Source organism: Diachasma alloeum, unplaced genomic scaffold (genome assembly GCF_001412515.2).
Source record: "Diachasma alloeum isolate Michigan unplaced genomic scaffold, Dall2.0 Dall_scaffold_00513, whole genome shotgun sequence".
Taxonomy (NCBI): Eukaryota; Metazoa; Arthropoda; class Insecta; order Hymenoptera; family Braconidae; genus Diachasma; species Diachasma alloeum.
In genome coordinates, this window is record NW_021680645.1 from 70,978 (window position 1) to 92,375 (window position 21,398).

General features: G+C 41.0%; 1 protein-coding gene and 1 pseudogene across 1 annotated transcript; one reads left to right on the plus strand and one right to left on the minus strand.

Annotated features, from left to right (window-relative positions):
* Window positions 1–11,551: 11,551 nt before the first annotated feature.
* LOC107042713 (odorant receptor 46a) lies at window positions 11,552–15,129 on the plus strand. Its single transcript, XM_015263873.2, has 5 exons — window positions 11,552–11,913; window positions 12,402–12,785; window positions 14,587–14,791; window positions 14,843–14,998; window positions 15,071–15,129. The coding sequence occupies exons 1-5, from the start codon at window positions 11,552–11,554 to the stop codon at window positions 15,116–15,118; spliced, it is 1,155 nt and encodes a 384-aa protein (XP_015119359.2). The 3' UTR covers window positions 15,119–15,129.
* Window positions 15,130–15,332: 203 nt separating this feature from the next.
* On the minus strand, window positions 15,333–20,294 carry LOC107042707 (annotated as a pseudogene).
* Window positions 20,295–21,398: the final 1,104 nt, after the last annotated feature.

Genomic DNA, 21,398 nt, shown 5'->3' on the forward strand with positions numbered 1-21,398 from the left:
GTACAGTACTGTCGGACTGACGAGTCCGTTCCCTTAGTTTTCAGAGCTGGGAGATATGGATCTATGTGGGGATTAGCCAAAGTGGGGGTAGCTGCGAAGAGAACGGACTCGTCAGTTTGCCTATAGACTCCCGTTATAGTCGTTAGTCGCACTCATGGGGAACTTTGCTGGGAGTCGTCAAGTGGGACAGGATATCTATTCCAATATCTGAACTATCCTTTTTTTTTCTTCTTCCTTTCTTTTTCTCCTCCCCTTTTCCATCCTTGTTTTTTTAACGCTCTGAAAATTGATAGTGGTCCTAGAGACCGCCACCGGACTTCCATATTGTTAATCGACTATCCAATTACAAGTGAAAAGTGTTTCCTAAGTGGACTGAAATTGGAATCTCGGAAGATTTCAATTTCGAGAAATTGTGAAGTTGGATGGATTTTAACATATTCTAAATCTATGGGCTATTTTTCCCTGTTTTATTTTTTCCAAGGCTGTTCTAGTAGCTTCGCGTGCCTAAAACGTCCCTTTTCCACACATTGTGATGAAAAATATCGTTCGATACTCGTGGGAAAAGTATTTTTTGGCTCGCGGGAGGTTTGTAGCACGAGTCGAAGGTGAGTGATATAATCCCACGAGCCAAAAAACTCTTTTCCGCACTCGTAACGAAATATACTATTTTCCGGGCTGTTGCGATGAGGTTTTTTACTCGTGTGGCGTCGGCGTCCGAGCCGAACGCGAGGACTGGCCAACCACAAGTAAAAAAACTCCATCGCAGCAGCCCGGGAGAAGATTTTTTAATAGTGATTTTTAAGTTTTCGAGTTTGGGAAGTATGCAATACCAATTTCCAGACGAGAAATCGTGAGAAGCAGTACAGAAATAGTATATTTCGCGTCGAGTGCCACTGGGGATTCCTACGAGTGAGGTTGGCACGTCGAGCCTTCCCCGCCGAATCCTGCCTTCGGCTTAGCGTGCCAACCTTACACTCATTGCAAACCTCTGTGGCACTAGGCGAGAACGATATTTTTCGTGTCACGGGAGAGCGCCACGAAAATGGAGTTTTTCAGGTCCCTCAACGAGAAAATTAATATACACACCTCGCCATGGAAAACATATCACCCTCCCCCACATGCTTGCCACCCTCGCCTTCGCCTCGGAAGGCAATCTTGCACGTAGAGATGCGAAGGCGTCATGTGACCGGGCATAAAGTGGTCATGTAACCGTCATTGACCCAATGACCGCCGGTCCAGTCACAAAAAATTTTTCTATGACGGTCGCAATTGGCCGAAAAACTGTGACGGTCATTTTGCATCTATATAGGTGAAACACTTTTTTGTTCATCTATTTTTTTCTAATTAACCAGAACTCTTGACTTTGTTTACTTACTTTAGTATTTAGAACTCTTGACTTCGTTTATTTTGTTCCAAAGATGAAAAGTGTAATCATTCTCTCATGAATATGCAAAATAGTATATTTCGTAACGAGTGCAAAAAACATTTTTTCACGAGTTACGAACAATATTTTTCATCACAATGTGGCGGAAATTGGACTTTTAGGCACAAAATTCACTTTTCGTCACAGCGTGATGAACATATATGTAAGCACATGTTTCCTAATTTTATAATTAAAAAAAGCTGTTGTACAGTTGTATACATACATTTCGAGTCTTCCATAAGAACCTTATAATAAACAATAATTGATAATCAATAATAAATTTAACCAATAAACGATGCCAATTATGTACAAATTATATCACCGTCACAAAAAACAATATATTTATGATGGTCATTTTGCACCTATATAGATGGTTTGGTAACGGAATAGTATATTATGTCATCAGGCGATAAAAGTATTATCTGGCGAATACTAGATCGCGGTTCGAAACTACTAGAACTCGCCTTCGGCTCGGATTATAAAGCCACATTCGTCAGATAATGCTTTTATCGCCGTGTGACATACGATATTTTATGTCGTTTTGCCCGAAAACCGCGATCTAACCGAGCGAGACGAGGTTAGAATCGCGGCTTATCGGGCCTAAGGACATAAATTACTATTTTACTCCTTTGACGGTCAAAAATTCTTTGTGACGGTCACAAAAAATTTGTGGCCGTCATTTGCCATTAGAAATTTCGGAACGTCACCTGACCGTCACAAGATCGTCATTTTTTGGTCATATAACACAATCACAAAAATGACGGTCATTTCGCATCTCTACTTGCACGTGGGGGACGGTGTTTTGTTTTCCAAGGCTCGGTCATGTAATGTACTATTTCCGTGGCTGATAAAGCCAATTGTTTACGGATCCAGGGCAGGTAGAGATGAGGAGGGGAAGAAGGTCCAATAAATAAACCAGTTGTTTATTAGAATATTAAAAGTTTTATTCACCGTTAACTTCTCTTCCTTACATCTCAGAAGCGACCCAACTAAACACGCAGATGGCGTACAGGCTTGCCACTGACCATGCTCATGCGCACAAACAAAAAAATATGCATAGCTCACTTCAACACTTCCGCTGCTTAAATATTTTTCATACTCTCGCATTCAAACAGCCCAATGCTCTTACTGTGAGCCAAAAAACGAGGCAGGGCTTTAGTAAGAATATCTGCACGTTGTGTTGCAGATGGAGTATAGACCACTCGCAAGACTCCTGCCTCTGTTATCTCACGCAATTGATGAACTCGAATATCAATATGCTTAGTTCTCTTATGAAACTCGCGATTCTTAGCCAAATTGTGCTTTGATTGTCGACATACAATACTGTTGGCTGATTGCACTTACGTCCAATGTCAGCCAACAGCCTCCTGAGCCATACAACCTCTTTCGCAGCAGCTGATGCAGCGACATATTCTGCCTCAGTGGTGCTTAAAACTACTAACTTCTGTCTCTGGGATGCCCAAGTGACCGGACCGCCGGCCAGTCTGAATACATACCCCGTCGTTGAGCGTCTAGTCTCGAGATCACCCGCATAGTCTGCGTCAGAATACCCAATCAATTGTGGTTCACTTCCACCACTCTGATACATTATTCCAACATTTTTGGTTCCGACTAGAAATGCAAAAATACGCTTCACTGCTCGCCAGTGAATGTCACTCGGATTGTTTAGGAACTTACTTGCCGTATTAACGGCGTACGCGATATCCGGTCTCGACACAGTTGCTAGAAACATTAGTGACCCGACAGCCTCTCGATACGGTGCATTGCACAACTTCTCATCATCTGCCTCTACAGGCTGCAACGTAACATTCGGATCTGCGGGTACCGAAAAAGATTTCGCGTTAGTCATGTGAAAACGATTAAGAATTTTACGTGCGTACGCGCCTTGATACAAAAACATTGTTTTCTCAACACGATTACGAGCTATTTGCAACCCAGCAAAATGACTACAATCCCCAATAGTAATCTCGAACTCGCTTCTCATTTTCTCTATCACACTTTTCAACATGACTCCTGATTTACAAGCTACTAGTCCATCATTCACAAATAGAGCAAGATAAATTTGACAGTCCTTATTGACAATACTATAGAAAATGCACTCGTCTGCAGTGGATTGCACAAATTTGCATCGTTGCAAAAAATCACAGAATTTGCGATTCCAGCACCTAGGTGCTTACTTCAAACCATACAATGACCTTTTCAAACGACATACAACCTCATTCTCGCTTTCTCGGACGTTCAGGCCCACTGGAACCTTCATGTGAATTTCCTCTTGAAGATCTCCGTACAGGAACGCAGTGCGAACGTTGAATTGAACCATTTCCAAGTCTTTCTCAGCTACTGTTACCAACAGAACTCTCAGTGAATCGTAGCGAACAACCGGTGAAAAAGTCTCCTCGAAGTCCACGCCCTTTTCTTGCAGAAAACCTCTAGCACACAACCTCGCTTTATACCGGCTCACGCTCCCATTAGGTCTCTGAGCAACCCTGAAAACCCACTTGGAGTCAATGGTTTCTCTTGTCTGATCCCTAGGTACAATCTCCCAGGTGCCATTTATCTCATGTGCTCTGAGCTCCTCTTCAATCGCTCGCTCCCAATGATCAGCATCAGGTCCACTTAGTGCCTCGTTAAAATTTTTCGGAGCACTGTACTCAGCAAAGTCAATTTCATTGATTAACCACCTCGGTGGTCGAATCTGTGATCGATCTCGTAGCACACGACCTTGGTTAGCAGACGCAGCAGGTTCCTCATTTCGTTAAGCATTGACAGCATTCTCGACCGGTGGTATAGGCACTCCAATCTCAGGTGGTGGTGCAGCCTCAGCATTACCGACTTGTGGTTCGACTCCATTGAACCCGTTGATAGCTCCCTGAGCTTCATTACCATCTTGCTGAATCTTGTCTCCATTCTGCTGGTCTACCTGTCCTGGCTGACTGTCTGCCCCCTGCAACCAGTCTTCCTCGTCACTTGCTTCGCCAAGGGATGTTTCTCCGTTGACACACTCGCGAAAGATGACATTTCTTGACACTGTCACTTTTCTAGTATCTGGATGATACAATCGATAATTCGTTGAGTCTCCATCGTACCCCACAAGGATTGCTTTCTTAGCTCGGGCATCGAATTTTCGTGTGAACTGCTTGGGCACGTGCTCATAGCATTCCTCGCCGAATGCGCGAGTGTGTCCCAGATCTGGTTTTCTTCCATTCCAGATCTCATACGGCGTTTTCACGTCATCTTCCCTAATCATAGAAATTCAATTTAGCAAATACACAGCAGCGTTAGTTGCTTCCGCCCAAAGTGAAGTCTCAAGTTGTTTTGCGTGCAACATTGTGCGTGCGCACTCAACAATCGTTCGATTGTCCCGCTCAGCTTTCCCATTCTGCTCAGGAGTATACGGAGCTGTTGTCTCATGTTTAATTCCGAGGGACTGTATATACCTCTTCATCTGTTCATTGCAGTACTCACCCCCATTGTCGGTGCGCAGTACTTTCATGGTGCTACCAAATTTATTCGCCACAGCTCGCTCGACGATCTTGGAGCTCTCGTAGACATCTGACTTGTGTTTAAGAAAAAACACTTGCCTAAACCCCAAAGCATCGTCCTTGTATGTGACGAAATCACTTGCACTTCCAATCGACGACTGTGACATTGGCCCACAGACGTCACTGTGAAAGTGCTCCCCCGGTTTCCACTTTACACGATCAACATCTTTCTTGAATGGCAGTCTGTGCGCTTTTCCGAGGCTACACGCATCACAGAAAAAGTCTCTTTTGTCTTTGACTTTCACCCCATTCACCATGTCATTCGACACTAACACAGACAGCGCGCGCTTATTCAGATGCCCGAGACGCTCGTGTCATCCTTTCAGACTCGTTGTAGACACATTTGCCTCGTTTGGAATTTCCCGAACTCTTACGCGAAGTAACAACCTGCAAATTCCATTCAACTGCTTGACTCCAGTCGCCAGAAACTCGTTGCCACGTACTATCAGTGCATCTTCCTCTCGAAATACAACTGAATAGCCACGCACTGTGCACATTCCAACAGAAAATAAGTTTTTCTTGAGACTAGGAACATACAGCACATTCTCAATTCGAGCTTCGTTCCACACACCGTCTACTAGTCTGTCCACAATCACTGTTCCTTCACCGGCCACGATACTCTCCATTGTCACCGAGTAGTATCCATGGAGAATAGAGACCAAGAGGCCAAACTCATACGGGCGATGCGCCTGATTATGAGACGGGAAGGCGGTCGGCGACCATAATTCTATATGTGAACACAGGCGTCGCTGTTGTTCCTCCGCAAGCACTCACGTACATGATGTGAGCGTTGTGACGTCTTTTCCCAAACGCACACGCAGGATTCGTGTACGTGGGTAATCACGAACTTTGGGCTGCACCTTAGACTCTCTCGACCCGGAACAAAACGACGGGAAAATACGAGAGGAACCAATGTGCCAAGAGCGCCAGTCCTTTTGACCTCCAAAGGACAAGGTCACATTGTTCAAGCGCGTCCTCTACTAGCTCAGACTAATACCGCGGAGGCGTGTGGGATCAGGCATAAATAACGCTTGAAACACCGTGTAAAACAATGATGCCATGTATTTAACAACCAAGAAATTAATTACAGAAGCTACACAAACCAAGGGGCGTCAAGCCGTTGAGCCGTTGCGACAGAGGCTCAGCAATAAAAAGTTAAATTTAGTAATAGTACCAACTCTAAATACAATCCGAGACGGATTAACGACGCGAGGATCACCCGCACGCGACCGATAACGCGAGAGCCACTCGCCGGTAAGATATTAGTACTTATCGTGCCCAATCAGAGGCGAACGATACACAATTTACAATGATAAAAAAAATGAATGCTAATATCTAATAATAATTGGCTGAAGCCACTGAGTGCCGCGTGACGAAAGCCGAACTCGGGTTAGTTCTCAAACGGTGCCCCAAAATGGCGACCGGAGACAGGATTATGTAACACGCGAGCACTCACAAGGAAAATCACGCTCACCGTGTACCCGCGAGAGCCCAGTGAATTCTGCTCCTTTGACCGCACGAGCGGCGATGACACGACAGCCAAGAAATGGTCCGGGACTCCGGAAACCACAAAATACCAATAAGGCACTACTGAATATAACTCCGAGGAGTGTAAATTAAATTGCTGCGCAGAGCGACTTCTCACGAAAGTATCCTAGCGAAGAGTGTTCGTCGGGGCGGTACATCACCCCGAGGAACCCCTCAATTTCTCCTACCCCCCACCCGATCACGTGATAGAGCGCGAAAATCCAGGGGATTCGACAATTTAGGTAATTTTCCAATGGTCCTAATTCCCAACATCCTTAGTCCCAGACGCTGGGACTTGCGCCTCGCGGTCGGTGCATATGATCCGCGTTGAGCGGCGCAGGAGTCAACATAATCCGATGCTCTCTCGATGTTGTAGCATCGGTTTTTTACTGAACGGCCTTGTGCCGCCGTTCCATCGGTCGGTGGTGGGGGTCCGCCCGTAGCGGCCTGGGATGCCGGCTGACGTGCGTTGAGCATATATCCCACCTCTGTCGTGGTCTGCGTCTCCTACCTCGGTGTGTGTGTGCTCGTCGGTGTAGCCATCGTCCGTAGCTGTCTCGCTGGCTTGTCGTTCCCCGTGATGATCCGCTCCACTCCCCTCATCTTGAAGCTCATGCGTCGTCCACGGTGGGCGAGATCGACAGACGTGGAAAGTCCGAATCACACAAAAGAGCATTAGGTAAGAATAATAATCAAGTGTGGCCCTAGGTGATCCGACTCCTCGCTGGAAATAATTATTAATTTTTCCCCCATACCCACGGTCGGTTCGGGCGAGGACAGTGCATGGCATTCGTCATGTCACAGCGTATGTTAGTAGATTCCTAATCACTATCGCATGTATGCATTCAAATGTCATAGCCCAGTTCACGTTCATTGTTTACCTTTTTGTTTTGCGGGTAATGTGAATTATAACATTAATTAATTACGGAATAAAAGTCAAATTATAAGGTAAAAGGCCAGTATGAGGAGTGTGTACTCATTCCCCGGTTGTAATTGGGGAAGTGCAAGTGATAAAAAGAGAAATAAACAACATGGGGTACGAAATAATTTGTTGTCAATTTGATCATATACAATTCCTTAATAATTCTATGAACTTATTGGATTTTATGCGTGTATAATTAAATAGAAATTTTCACATTAATTTGCATGCGCGGAATAATGTGATCAAATTGCAATCTTTAGTCCATAATCAATTATCATCACCGAGGTATCAAAACCTATTTCGTTACGCTTGGTTCCAGAGTGGCTACATCGCTAAAAAAACCAGAGGAATTTGATAATCCTGTCGATTTTGCGTTTGGACAATCTTCTAATCCAAAATGTGAAGTTGATGGTTGTTCTAATGTTGCGGTAGTTAGATGCTCGTGGTGCAGAAAGTCTCTCTGCATGCACCATTTTTTTTGATAAATATCATTTCTGTACTAATTATGTTCCCTAATAAACTATATATACATATATATATATATTTTGAATAATTCATAGTATTCGACAAAATCAAACTTGCGCCTCTGAAAATTCCAGTTTCGAGAAAAAAAATGAAAAACCAGCTTCCGCATTTTTTTGCATCGGGTGCTCTTCCTACTGGGCTATCCGGCCCCTAGCTGCATTCTTTCATGTTTTTTTCGAATACTATTGGTTTTATGCAAATTTGAACAATATTCTTTTTTTCTGAAAGACACAATTTTCATGAGGGTAGTTAACCTCCAAATTTGAAACCTCAGAGTGAGTAGTGATTGTGATTTCCATAATTCCTCCCCAGCTATTCATCAGTTGGATAAATTGAATAAATAACCCCACCACCTTGGTGGATGATGTGGCCGGGAAATTATTTTTTTCACCCTAGAAAACTCCAGTTCTGGGGAAAAACCAAAAACAGGTATTCCGCATTTTTCTATGTTCTATCCAACGCAGTTGGTTTCATAAAATTCTGAATCACAGTTGTTTTTTTTTTTTTTTAAATGAAGTCTTTACAGGGGTAGTTTACCCACAAATTTCAAACCCCGGAGGAACTATCAATTGTGATTTTCATAATTCCTTACGAGCTGTTTATTCCCATAATGAACATTTACGAAAATTCCCTTCTTATAGGTGGAATTGAAATATCACCCCCAAAAGTGGTCACCTTCTGACCATGGTTTCCCCCCTTAAAACTGCGTATCCGCCGATAAAAAAAAATACGTGTCGCTTAGTTTCGAATCCTCTACAACATATATGAGTTTCATCGAAATCGGAGGGGAGCACCTCCCTAGTGTTCCTTGTGAAAGTAAAAAGCGAAAAAAAAATACTCACTCTCCTTTTGGACACTTGATTTGGGCTCGGACTCATTTCTTAACTCTCCCCCCTCACTGTATGTGAATTTTGACATCCCCGATAAGTGCGGGGGTAGCTTTCACCCCCTCGAAATGTTTCATTCACCTCAATACGTGCGGAGTGAGAACAAAAAATTGTAAAAAAATACTCACCCCCTTTTTGGTCACATGTTTTGGACCCACAATCGTCCCTCAACCCCCACCCTCACTATATGGGAATTTCCATCTCAATGTATGCGGAGATGGCTTCCACCTCGTCAAAATGTCCAATTTTCCGTAATCCATGCGAACTGAGAGCAAAAAGCGAAGAAAAAATACTCAACCCCGTTTTTGGACCCATGATTTGAGCTCGGACTCATTTCTTAACCGCCTCCCCTCATTGTGTGACAATCTTAACCTCCCCGATAGGTCTAGAAGTGGCTTCTACCCACTTACAAATGGTACATTCACCTCAAAACGTGCGAACCGAGCAAAAAGAATAAAATACTCACCCCCCTTTTGGACACATGATTTGGGCTCGGACTTATTTCTCAACCCCCTCCCCTCACTTGTGAAAATTTCAACCTCCCTGATACGTGGGGGGGGGGACTTCACTCCCTCGCAAATGTTTCATTTACCTCAATACGTGCGGAGTGAGAACAAAAATTGAAAAAAAAATGCCCCATTTTGGACACATGTTTTGTGTCTAAAATGGGGTGAGTATTTTGTGTTCCCCCACCCCTCACTGTATGGGAATTTTGATTTCCCCAATAAGTGCGGCCGAGGGGGTGGCTTTCACTTCCTCGAAATGTCCAATTTCTCCAAATCCCTACAAATTGAAAGCAAAAAGCGAAAAAAAAATACTCACCCCCCTTTTGGAGGCGTGATGTGGGCTCCGACTTGTTCCGCAAACCTCCCCTCTTTTTCGTTCAAATCCCCCCCCCCCCCCTCAGTACATGCGTCTGTACTTCATGTAAAAAAAGCAATATTAAATAAAAATAAAAATAAAAAAATAAATGAATAAAGTAAATAAAACATAAATTTCAAATTATTGAATTAATAAAATAAATTTAGCCCCAAATAATTAATGACTCATCAATTATTAACATAATTATAAAAATTAAGAACAATCAGAAGTAATTGTGTATCATACTGATTTATTTCGCGAGTAAATTGCGTTCTCTCTGGTCAATTAGTTGCAAGGTCATGTCCCATAAAAAAAGACAAAAAAAATTTAATAATAAAAAAAAAAATTTCGCCCCTGAGTAGTTCAATTAGTAGTTCAATCCCCCCCCAAAAAAAAAGTCAGATCAAAAAAAAATGCTAGAATCCAAAAATGGAAGACGAACTTTCCACTTAAAAAAGCACCCTCTCTAATACCCTTCAAGGAAAAAGGTCGGTTGTGGGACACCCTGTATAGAGGAATTTTGGTCATTTTCTTAAATTTTTGACGCTGGCTGTTAATGATGGTCATTTTGCATGGGGAATTATCTCGGTGTCAGAAAATGGTCAATTTTGCCTGACCTGACCGAATTGAAAAATGACGGTCATTTCACATCCCTAAGTTTTATATAAAAATCATTGAAATTTATTCCAAGTCGTACATTGTTTCATCATTGTTACCGTTGCACTCCGGAAGTGCGTCTTTGCGGTGTTCTCGGCTTTCGCCCAAGACCGTAAGTTCTATAGGATTAATAGAGCTTTGACACGTAAATTGTTTTTCTCATTTTATAAATGTCTGAAATGTGAGGACGATAAATTGTGCATCAGCACGTATGAAAAAATCGTATAGAAATTTTCTATACGGATTACGTATAGAAATTCTATAGGATTTCCGTATATGATATTCGGATATTTCTATACGAATATTTTCTATACGAATTATATCTACACATAAATTTTTACATAAATATTTGTTTTCATTCGAAAGATGTCTAACGCTCCAGAGAAAAACGTAAAAAACTGTCGCAACTCCATACAAAATGTTTCTATACATGTGGCAGAGGATCGTATACGATCAAACCTATAGACAACGTATAGAAATAATTTGTGTAAAAAATATCCGTATAGAAATATCCGAATATCATATACGAAAATCCTATAGAAATTCTATATGCAATCCGTACAGAAAATTTCTATACGGTTTTTTCATACGTGAGAACGCTGAAAAAAATTGTTAATTTTTTGTGATTAAGTCTATTGAAAATATTTACCAAAACAATAAAGATGTTGAAGAACAAAACTTGTGTTATTCATTCTTGAACAAGAGTGTTCAAGTTCCTGTGTGGCCACGACAGCTGCAAAAATTTCACTTCAATTCACATTTTTTATTTTAGTTCTTCTCACACTGTAAGCAACTTTATTGCTGTCTACTAATAAAGTGAACCAATGCAGGATTTCGCGAGTTGAAAATGTGAACACGTTGAATAGAATTCTCCTATACGCAATATGTAGAGTTTCCCGCTGTAGATGCTACAGCCAACCGCCAACAAAAATAACCCAGCAAATAACAGATGCACCAAATTTTAGGAGTCAATCATATCGATCGCATCGTTTACCATAATGACAGACCATGTTTCTCCGTTTCTGTCATCAAAGATCTACAGCGGGTATCTGTTACTGTTTATTTATTCAAAACAATGATGCATGTTCCCAGGAAAGACAATTTGCAATCTTTCCACGAATACTTTCTTACTGTTTCTCCCTCGAAAAACCGTGCACTTAAGACATGAAGATGAATAAAGCATTCATTCAGACTTCTCTTAGCGGACATGGATTTTCTACCTCACACTTTCGCGATCTCCACAGCGGGTGGATTATGGAGACCCCTGAGATGGTCATCGGGGCTGAAGAAACATGTATACGATTGTTACACCTTTCTTATCCTCGTTATTGTGTATTTATTTGGTTTGATGGAATTTGTCGATGCAATGTGCAACTTCGGAAACATTGAAGAGATGGTTAGCGCGTCTTTCATGCTTCTCACGACAGGTAATGCATTTTGTAAGGCTCTTAACATGGTGAACCGACGGAAAGATATCATTAATATTTTTGCAATATTGAATGACGACGTTTGTCGAAGTAAGAATCAAGAAGAGGACGAGATTCAAACCAAGATTAATATTCGCATCAGGTGGGTTTGCACATCGCGTTGTGCTCGTGTTAAGAGGCCTCAAGGTTGAAAAAAATTACTGTAATCCGGGAAAAACACAAATTCTCAGCCAAAAGGGAGTGAAAGAATCTCATATGTGGCATAAAAAAATTGTTCATTTTATAGAAACCAGATAGAGCGAGTTGAGAGTAATCTGAAGAGAATAAATAGTTTTAAGAAATGTTTAAAAATACCAGGTGCGGGCTCCGCCATCTTGCTTGGACAAGAGCTTTCAAGATGGCGGCGCTCAGCTATCACCACCTCGTATTTTCGAACATTCCTTAAAATTGTTTATCCTCTTCAGATCACCTTCAACTCGTTGCATCGAGTTTTTTGAAAATGAACAATTTTTTCAAGCGAGTTAGAATTCATGGCGTGAAATTTCCACCACACTTCAGTAGTTTTTTCAACTTTTTTTAAATCTGAAATAAAATTCATAGAATCATCTATATGATATTGAACTTGTGAAGGAACGATGCTACGTCGTATTTTTGCATTGTCCAGTGTGCAGTTGTTATGATAACAATATCGTCAGTAATACAGAATGTACCCGATCGTACATTACCATTCAAAGCTTGGATACCATTGAACTACAGTTCAGATAACGTCTATTGGTGTTTCTATTATTATCAAGTGATAGCACACGCCGAAGTGGCAATAATTTCCATAGCCTACGATACAATGGTGCATGGAATTATGCTGCTCACTGGTGCACAGTTGAAAATCTTCAAGTTCAGGCGTGAAAATATGCCCGCAAATCTCGAAGAGGAGCAGAAAAAATCAAATTTGTCTAAAGTAGATCTGGAGAGGAAAATTCTGAAGCAATCCGTGTGGCATCACGAGACTATTCTCCAGTAAGTACAGTACTGTCGGACTGACGAGTCCGTTCCCTTAGTTTTCAGAGGTGGGAGATATGGATCTGCGTGGGGATTAGCCAAAGTGCGGGTAGCTGCGAAGAGAACGGACTCGTCAGTTTGCCTATAGACTCCCGTTATAGTCGTTATAGGCTATAGGCTATTTTTCCCGGTTTTATTTTTTCCAAGGCTGTTCTAGTAGCTTCGCGTGCCTAAAACGTCCCTTTTCCACACATTGTGATGAAAAATATCGTTCAATACTCGTGGGAAAAGTGTTTTTTGGCTCGCGGGAGGTTTATAGTACGAGCCGAAGGCGAGTGATATAATCCCATGAGCCACAAAACTCTTTTCCGTACTCGTAACGAAATATACTATTTTTCGGGCTGTTTCGATGGGGTTTTTACTCGTGTGGCGTCGGCGTCCGAGCCGAACGCGAGGACTGGTCAACCACACAAGTAAAAAAACTCCATCGCAGCAGCCCGGGAGAAGATTTTTTTATAGTGATGTTCAAGTTTTCGAGTTTGGGAAGTATACAATACCAATTTCCAGACGAGAAATCATGAGAAGCAGTACAGAAATAGTATATTTCGCGTCGAGTGTCACTGGGGATTCCTACGAGTGAGGTTGGCACGTCGAGCCTTCCCCGCCGAATCCTGCCTTCGGCTTGGCGTGCCAACCTTACACTCGTCACAAACCTCTGTGGCACTAGGCGCGAACGATATTTTTCGTGTCACGGGACGGCGCCACGAAAATGGGGTTTTTCAGGTCCCTCAACGAGAAAATCAATATATACACCTCGCCATAGAGAACATATCACCCTCCCCCACGTGCTTGCCATCCTCGCCTTCGCCTCGGAAGGCGAAGTAGGAAGGCGAGAGTTGCACGTAGAGATGCGAAGGCGTCATGTGACCGGGCATAAAGTGGTCATGTGACCGTCAATGACGGTCACATGACGATGCCCCAATGACCGCCGGTCCGTTCCCCAAAATTTTTCCATGACGGTAACAATTGGCCGAAAAACTGTGACGGTCATTTTGCAGCTATATAGATGAAACACTTTTTTGTTCATCTATTTTTTTTCTAATTAACCAGAACTCTTGACTTTGTTTACTTACTTTAGTATTTAGAACTCTTGACTTCGTTTATTTTGTTCCAAAGATGAAAAGTGTAATCATTCTCTCATGAGTATGCAAAAATATATATGTAAGCACATGTTTCATAATTTTATAACTAAAAAAGGCTGTTGTACAGTTGTACACATATATTTCGACTATTCCATAGGATCCTTATAATAAACAATAATTGATAATCAATAATAAATTGAACGAATAAACGATGCCAATTATGTAGCAATTATATGACCGTCACAAAAAACAATACGTTTATGACGGTCATTTTGCACCTGTATAGATGGTTTGGTAACGGAAATTACTATTTTACTCTTTTGACGGTCAAAAATTCTTTGCGATCGTCATTTGCCATTAGAAATTTCGGGACGTCACCTGACCGTCACAAGATGGTCATTAAAAAATGACGGTCATATGACACAATCACAAAAATGACGGTCATTTCGCATCTCTACTTGCACGTGGGGGACGGTGTTTTGTTTTCCAAGGAACGGACATGTAATGTACAATGTCAATACCAACCCCTGGACTGGGAAAACTGAAAGTCAGTACGAAAAAATTGATATGAGGGGAAATGCAATTGTAACGACTGCGACTATAACGGGAGTCTACTGTACCGATTTTTTTTTCAATTTCCAATTTTCCAAATTAACTGTATTCCCTTTAATTCATAGATTCGCAATGTCATCCAATGAAATCTTCTCAACAGTGATATTCATACAGTATGCAGTGAGCAGTTTCGTAATCTGCATTAGTGTGTACAGATTGGCGGGAATGGCATTGAATAATCCAGAATTGCCATTTGCTCTTATTTACCTTTTATGCATGGTAAATCAAATTTTCTGCTTCTGTTGGTATGGAAATGAGGTCATTCTCGAGGTAAGACATGCATCGAAATTAGCTCTTATTCTTTGGGTGAATGAAAATCAGAGTTTAGGGATTGGTGAAGCTATTTACAAGATGGATTGGCCTTCACTTCACTTGAGAACGCAGAAAGACCTTCTGATGATCTTTAATTGTACGATACACCCCATCGTTTTCACCAGTGGCAAGATTTTGGTGCTCTCGCTGGAGTCTTTTACAGCGGTAAATTTTTATTCTAGACTTTAAATAGATATCAATAGCTGCTCACTCAGACAGTTTGATTTCCCTTTGTAGATCATGAAGCTGTCGTATACTGCATTCAATGTTCTTCAGCAAAGGTGATTTGTTTCAACTGATACATTCATCATTTCTCGAGAATTTTGTAGTTTATGACCTCATGACAAACTTGTGATGTTTAAAAAATAAAATTAGAGCTGTTAAAACTAATAATCAAACTTTATTTCCATATGAAACATAAGAACATTAAATTATTCACCTAAAAGAGATTGTAACCCATTTTCATAAGTGAATTTTTGATGAGTGTTTTTATAAAATAAGAAAAAAAAATGATGATTCGAGAATTATTCACCAATTGACTCCACGAAGCTGAATGTTATCCCTCGCTATAAAACTCCCGAGAATAATTATCAATAGCTGCTCACTCATTTTGATTTTTCGTTATGTAGCATGAAGCTGTCGTATACTGTCTTCAATATTGTTCAACAAAAGTGACTTTTGTTTCAACTGATCCATTCATTATTTCCCGAGAATTCTGTAGTTTAGTTTTATCCCCCCATGATTAACTTTTGAAATTTAAAAAATAAAATTGGATGTTTTAAAAATAATAATTAAACTTTATTTTCATATAAAACGTAAGAACATTAAATTATTCACCTAAAAGAGATTGTAAGCCATGTTCATAAATTAATTTTTGATGACTATTTTTATAAAATTAAAAAAAAAAACGAGAAAAAAATGATTCGAGAATTATTCACCAGTTGACTCCACGAAGCTGAATGTTATTTTAATTCCCACCGTGTTCTCCATCAAATACAATCCTCCAAAACCTCCATAATGCAACAATTGAAATTTTTAGTAACTCCGTATGAAATCCCTAGAATTATAATTTTCCTTCCTAAATCTCCAAACAAATTTCATAAAATGAAAATAAAAAAGTGGATAATTGACTTATCACACATTAATTAAATTCCCACTATCAAACTCCACAAAATGACCATAATTTTCCTCTCCTCTAACTCCCAAATCGAATCAATGTTACCTCAAAAACAATTAAAATCGTCAACAAGTTGAGAAAAAATTCATCGACTCCTGGAGACTACTCCATAATCGCACTCTCAAAACTCGATTCCGGTTTATTCTCGTCCAGCTGCTGCCTACTGACCTCCCTGAGAACAATCCTGTAGTCGTGCTGACTCTCCCGATGCTGCTTGAAGTCCTCATAAGTCCAGAAAGGTTCATCGCAAGTGGAGCACCTGAAAAGTCCATCTGAATGCTCCTCCCGATGTTGCATGAAGTTCTCCAACGAAATGAATATCTTGGCACAAAATTTGCAGGCAAAGGCAGACTTGATCCCAAAGATGTCCATGATCCTCTCCCTCTTCATCTTCTCCCTAATCTCAATCCCCCTAGCCCTGGGATTATTCCCTGGATGCTCCTGATTCCTATGGATATTCAGACTGGACACATACGCGAACCCTTGCCAGCACAATGCGCAGGTGTAGGCGTACCTGATGTAGACTTCCTCAAAACATTTCTTGATGCCATTCTCCTCAACTGGATGAACTGCACACTTGGCCTGGTAGTGACTCAGTGCAATTGCCATGAGGGAGAAGACTCTGTGGCAGGTGATGCACTTGTAGGCCTGACTAAGAGCCCGAGACTCCCTTTTAGGAACCGTCAGGACGTGATAAGAGAAGATGGATTCCTTGGGAAACTCAGTGGCACAGAAGATGCACCAGAAGAGAACAGGTTTTCTCAGTGCTGTGTCGATTTTTGTGGAATTTTATGGTCTCTAGGTCTGTAGTGGAGGCCACACACGTGTTGCACTTGTACCTGATATCAATTTAAAAAGGATTTCAATCTGAAATGTATCAAAATCCCTCTTGCAGACCCAAATATCTACCCCATAGAGACGGGCGATACGCCTCGATATATCGAAGCGTCTGATATTGTATATCGATATACCGATATTTTTGATGACTAATATATCGCTATTCGATATTTTTTCGTCAATATCGAAGTCTAAATTTGTTTCTAATTTTCCAGAATTTTGGAAGAGAATAAATGAAAAGTTACCAAGAAAAAAGAGAAATATTGTTTTCAATACCGCACGATTTTTTTTGTGATACCTGCCTCAAAAGTTTACTTTTCGAAACCGTTTAGTGTCTGTAAAGTGGTTGTTTTACGCACAATATGCGTAAAGTTCAAGGTCGTGCGTAGAGTGAATTTGGAGTGCGTAAAGCGAAGCTTTACATTTTTCTGCCGATATTTTTGATGACTAATATATCGCTATTCGATATTTTTTCGTCAATATCCAAGTCTAAATTCGATTCTAATTTTCCAGAATTTGGGAAGAGAATAAATGAAATGTTACCAAGAAAAAAAATATTGTTTTCAATACCGCATGATTTTTTTTGTAATACCTGCCTGAAAAGTTCACTTTTCGAAACCGTTTAGTGTGTGTAAAGTGGTTGTTTTACGCACAATGTGCGTAAAGTTCAGAGGTCGTGTGTAAAGTGGATTGAACTTTACGCACACCGTGCACAAAATCAACCACTTTAGCCCCACTACGGTTCCGAACAGTGAACTCGGCAGTTATTCCAAAAAATAGGATGTGTTACGCGTGCATGCGAAAAAGTGGTTCTTTACGCACTTGTAACACAATATACTAATTTATTTCAGAGTTCATCGGACCCCCTCCTCTCTCATCTGACCCATCGGACTTTCTCACTCCACCCATCGGCTCATGGCAGTTAGGAAAATTTGGTACTCGAAATTAAGAGTCCACAATTAAGGGTCACGAGGGTCAAAATAAGGGTCACGCGGGTCTAAATAATGGACATGCGGGTCAAAATAAAGGTCACGCGGGTCAAAATAATGGACATGAGAATCAAAATAAAGGTCACGCGGGTCAAAATAATGGACATGAGGGTGAAAATAAGGGTCACGAGGGTCAAAATAAGGGCCGTAAGGGTCAGGTTAAGGTTCATATGGGTCAGATTAAGGGTCACAAAGGTCAGGATAAGGATCATCGGGGTCACATGTGGATTATAGGTTTATTGTTCGTGTGCCTCGCAAACGCTTGAAGTTAAATAAAAAAAAACGCTTGAATTGTTAAAAATAGTCCAGGGCCTCCAACTTTTGAGCTACAGAAGCTTTTCAAACTTTCTCAACGAATGTGTACAATAACAATTACTAGCTAAGTTTTTTAAATTCGACTTCTACACAGTTAATTACGGTTTTGTTAACATAAAAAATTGCAGCATTCATGTAAAATAGCCAGAAAAATGTTTCTGAAAGAATCGAGAACATATTTTAAATATTCTGAGTATCATTTCTCTGGCTGTTTAATTTACATGAATCGTGCAATTTTTCAAATAAAACAAACGAAATTAGCTGTGTTGGAGTCAAATTAAAAAAAATTAACTCATAGTTGCTATTTTATCCTTTTGAAGGCTTAAAAAATAATATTTGTCCAATCATTATCGTTTTTATCAATGCCAAAGCATAAAAACAAGTATTAAAAAAACTTCTGGGGTGTTGAAATGTCCCGAAAAATTAAATCCTTAAACTCACCACTTCTCGAAGATGGGTTACTCCCTCTTCTTCTTAGCAGCAGAGCCCCCAGCATCCTGAGACAGTGGCCTCTTCTTCCCATAAGTCCTCAGTACCTTCAATCCCTCGAACGTCGTGAAAGGCGCTTCATCATCATCACTCGTGATCAACGACGACTGCGAGCAATCGAGACGAACTGCATCGCTCACAGTTTCCTGAGAGTAGTTTCCCTCAATCTTCTTGTCCTCTGCCTGAGTGGACGTAACTACATCAGAATCAACCGGAAGAGTCTCCACACCTTCCACAGCATCATTCTTCCCAATCAGTTCTTCCTTTGGAACTGAACCTGTCAGAAGAGCTTCTGTGGCCAGAGATGTCATCACCAGGTCGTGGGACACATCCAGGTGCTGGCTGCACTCTCGGCAAACGATCTTCGGGAGGTTGTCATTGACCTTGAGTTTGATGGGAAGATAGTACCGAATTTTCTCGAGGAGACTGAGCTCGCCCCCTTCGTCACTCCCCGAGAATATCGGGATGGGATTGTCAGTGCCCCTTCCACAGAGTCTGCAGACGTCTGTGATGTCCTCAGGGATCAGTTCACACATCGAATTCAAGTCCTGGGAGGAGATGGTCTTCAGACCGATTGCAATGTCTTCTGGTTCTTCAGTCGATGGAGTCTTGACCATCTCTGGGACATCGAGATCGTCGGGGTCCTCTCGAGGCTGTGAGACACTGAGACTGCTGAGCTGCTGGGAGAGTTGATCAGGAGATGATTCTTCTTCAAGTTTATCATCATTTTCTGTTGGGTCTTCGTCTTCTTCTTTTTCGATCTTTTCCATGGTTCTGGTGGAATCCAGGGAGTTCATATGATCAGTGCAGAGGATTGTGGGACGTTCTGCAATAACTTTAGAGTCAATCAGGAAAGGGTAGAGGAGCTCCGGGGATTAGATGACTTCACTTCCGGGGGGGTTGAGAGCCCTTTCGAGGGGAATGAGATCGCTTATTTGGTTAAACTCTAACTCTGGGGGATACTTTGAAGATGATTCGTTGAGAAAGTGTTGTTGTGGAAGATTGTCAATGACAGCAACCAGAATTCTTGACTGAGGTGATTATTTTCATGAGTTTTTTGGTTTGATCGAATGTTAATAAATACTGTACTTCAGCTTTTATTCACATGTCTTCGTAAATTTAGCAGGAAAAACTATTAAATCCGCACGATTGGACCTTTTTATCTACTTGCGGGGGACTGAGTCACTTTGAGGAAAATGAGATCGTGTATTTGGCTAAACTCTAACTCTGGAGGATGCTCCGAAGATCATTTGTTGAGAAAGTGTTGTTGTCGAAGATTGTCGATGGCAGCAGCAAGAATTCGTGACTCAGGTGATTATTTTAATGAGTTATTTTGGCTTGATCGAATGTTAAATAATGTACTTCAGCTTTTATTCACTTGTTTTTGTAAATTCAGTGGGAAAAACTATTAAAATTCACACTTCGTTTGATGCGTTCCATATAACGATCAATTGACGAGTTGTAGAGGGAGCCACTGACAGAACAAAGAGAGGTTGTTTACTCCTTCAATTCCGAGAAAACTATTTGTCGAGAGGCTGTTGTGAAGAGTATTTAACATCAAATGGCTGATTAATATTAAACGGCTGCGTTTGATATTTCCAATGACACCTGGCGGGTTCTGCACCAGCTCTGGAAACCCCACACTTACGATCATATCAAGGGTTTATATCGTTTATGTCGATCAGGAATGGGTAGAGAAGCTCCTGGGATTAGGTTTTCTGGTCGTCGGGGGCGAAGCACGATTGGATTTTTTTTCTCCACTTTCGGGGGTTTGAGAGCCCCTTCGAGGGGAATGAGATCGTTTATTTGGTTAGACTCTAACTCTGGATATTTTGAAGATCAATTGTTGAGAAAGTTTTGTTGTCGAAGATTGTTGATTGCAGCAGCAGGAATTCTTGCCTCAGGTGGTTATTTTCATGAGTATTTTGGTTTGATCGTATGTTGAATAGTGTACTTCAGCTTTTATTCACTTGTTTTTATAAATTTATTAGGAAAAACTATTAAATCCACAGTTCGTTTGACACGTTCCATAAAACAATCGTGAGATCGATTGGAGAGTTGCAGAGGGAGCCACTGCCAGAACAAAGAGATTAAGGTATGAAACAAGCAGGTATGATGAAGCCAGAAAACAGGGGACAAGTTCGCCGGAGCGCCAGAAGCGGCGTTCCGGTCGACTTACGCTTCCCCTCATCTCCTTTAGTCTCCCACCACTGGCACTTTTTTTGCTGGAGGGAACGTTATGAAATTGATATTTTAAGTCAAAATAATTAGCCCCGTATGAAATTACATGTACAATGCGAAGAAAAATAAAAAAATGCAAATATATTCTTGGTTTTTCATGTACTATTTCTTTAATAGTCAATGGCCCGCTCACTCTTTCATTAATGGGGTGATTTTTATCTTATAATAGGTGAATTCTTTCTTTTTTTACTGAAAATAATTACCAAGATTGAGAGTGAAATCACTGCTCAATATAATAGCATTAAAAATAAAATGAAAATGCATTTTTGTCCAATGTTGAACAATATTTATTTTTCGCGCGAAAATATCTCGCGAATGTTGTTTGTTTATGTCTGCTCCAAAAAGTACTCCAATAGATCTGAACAGTGTGCGAGTTGATTCATGTAAAATGATTAAATCGTATGCAATTATAAATTGCAAAGCATCTTCTAGGGATAATTATCGTTTTTTCTCCCTTCCCAGTGTGAAAAAAATTGAGAAGCGACGACAATGGCTGGAAAAAAGCGGTGATTTGCTA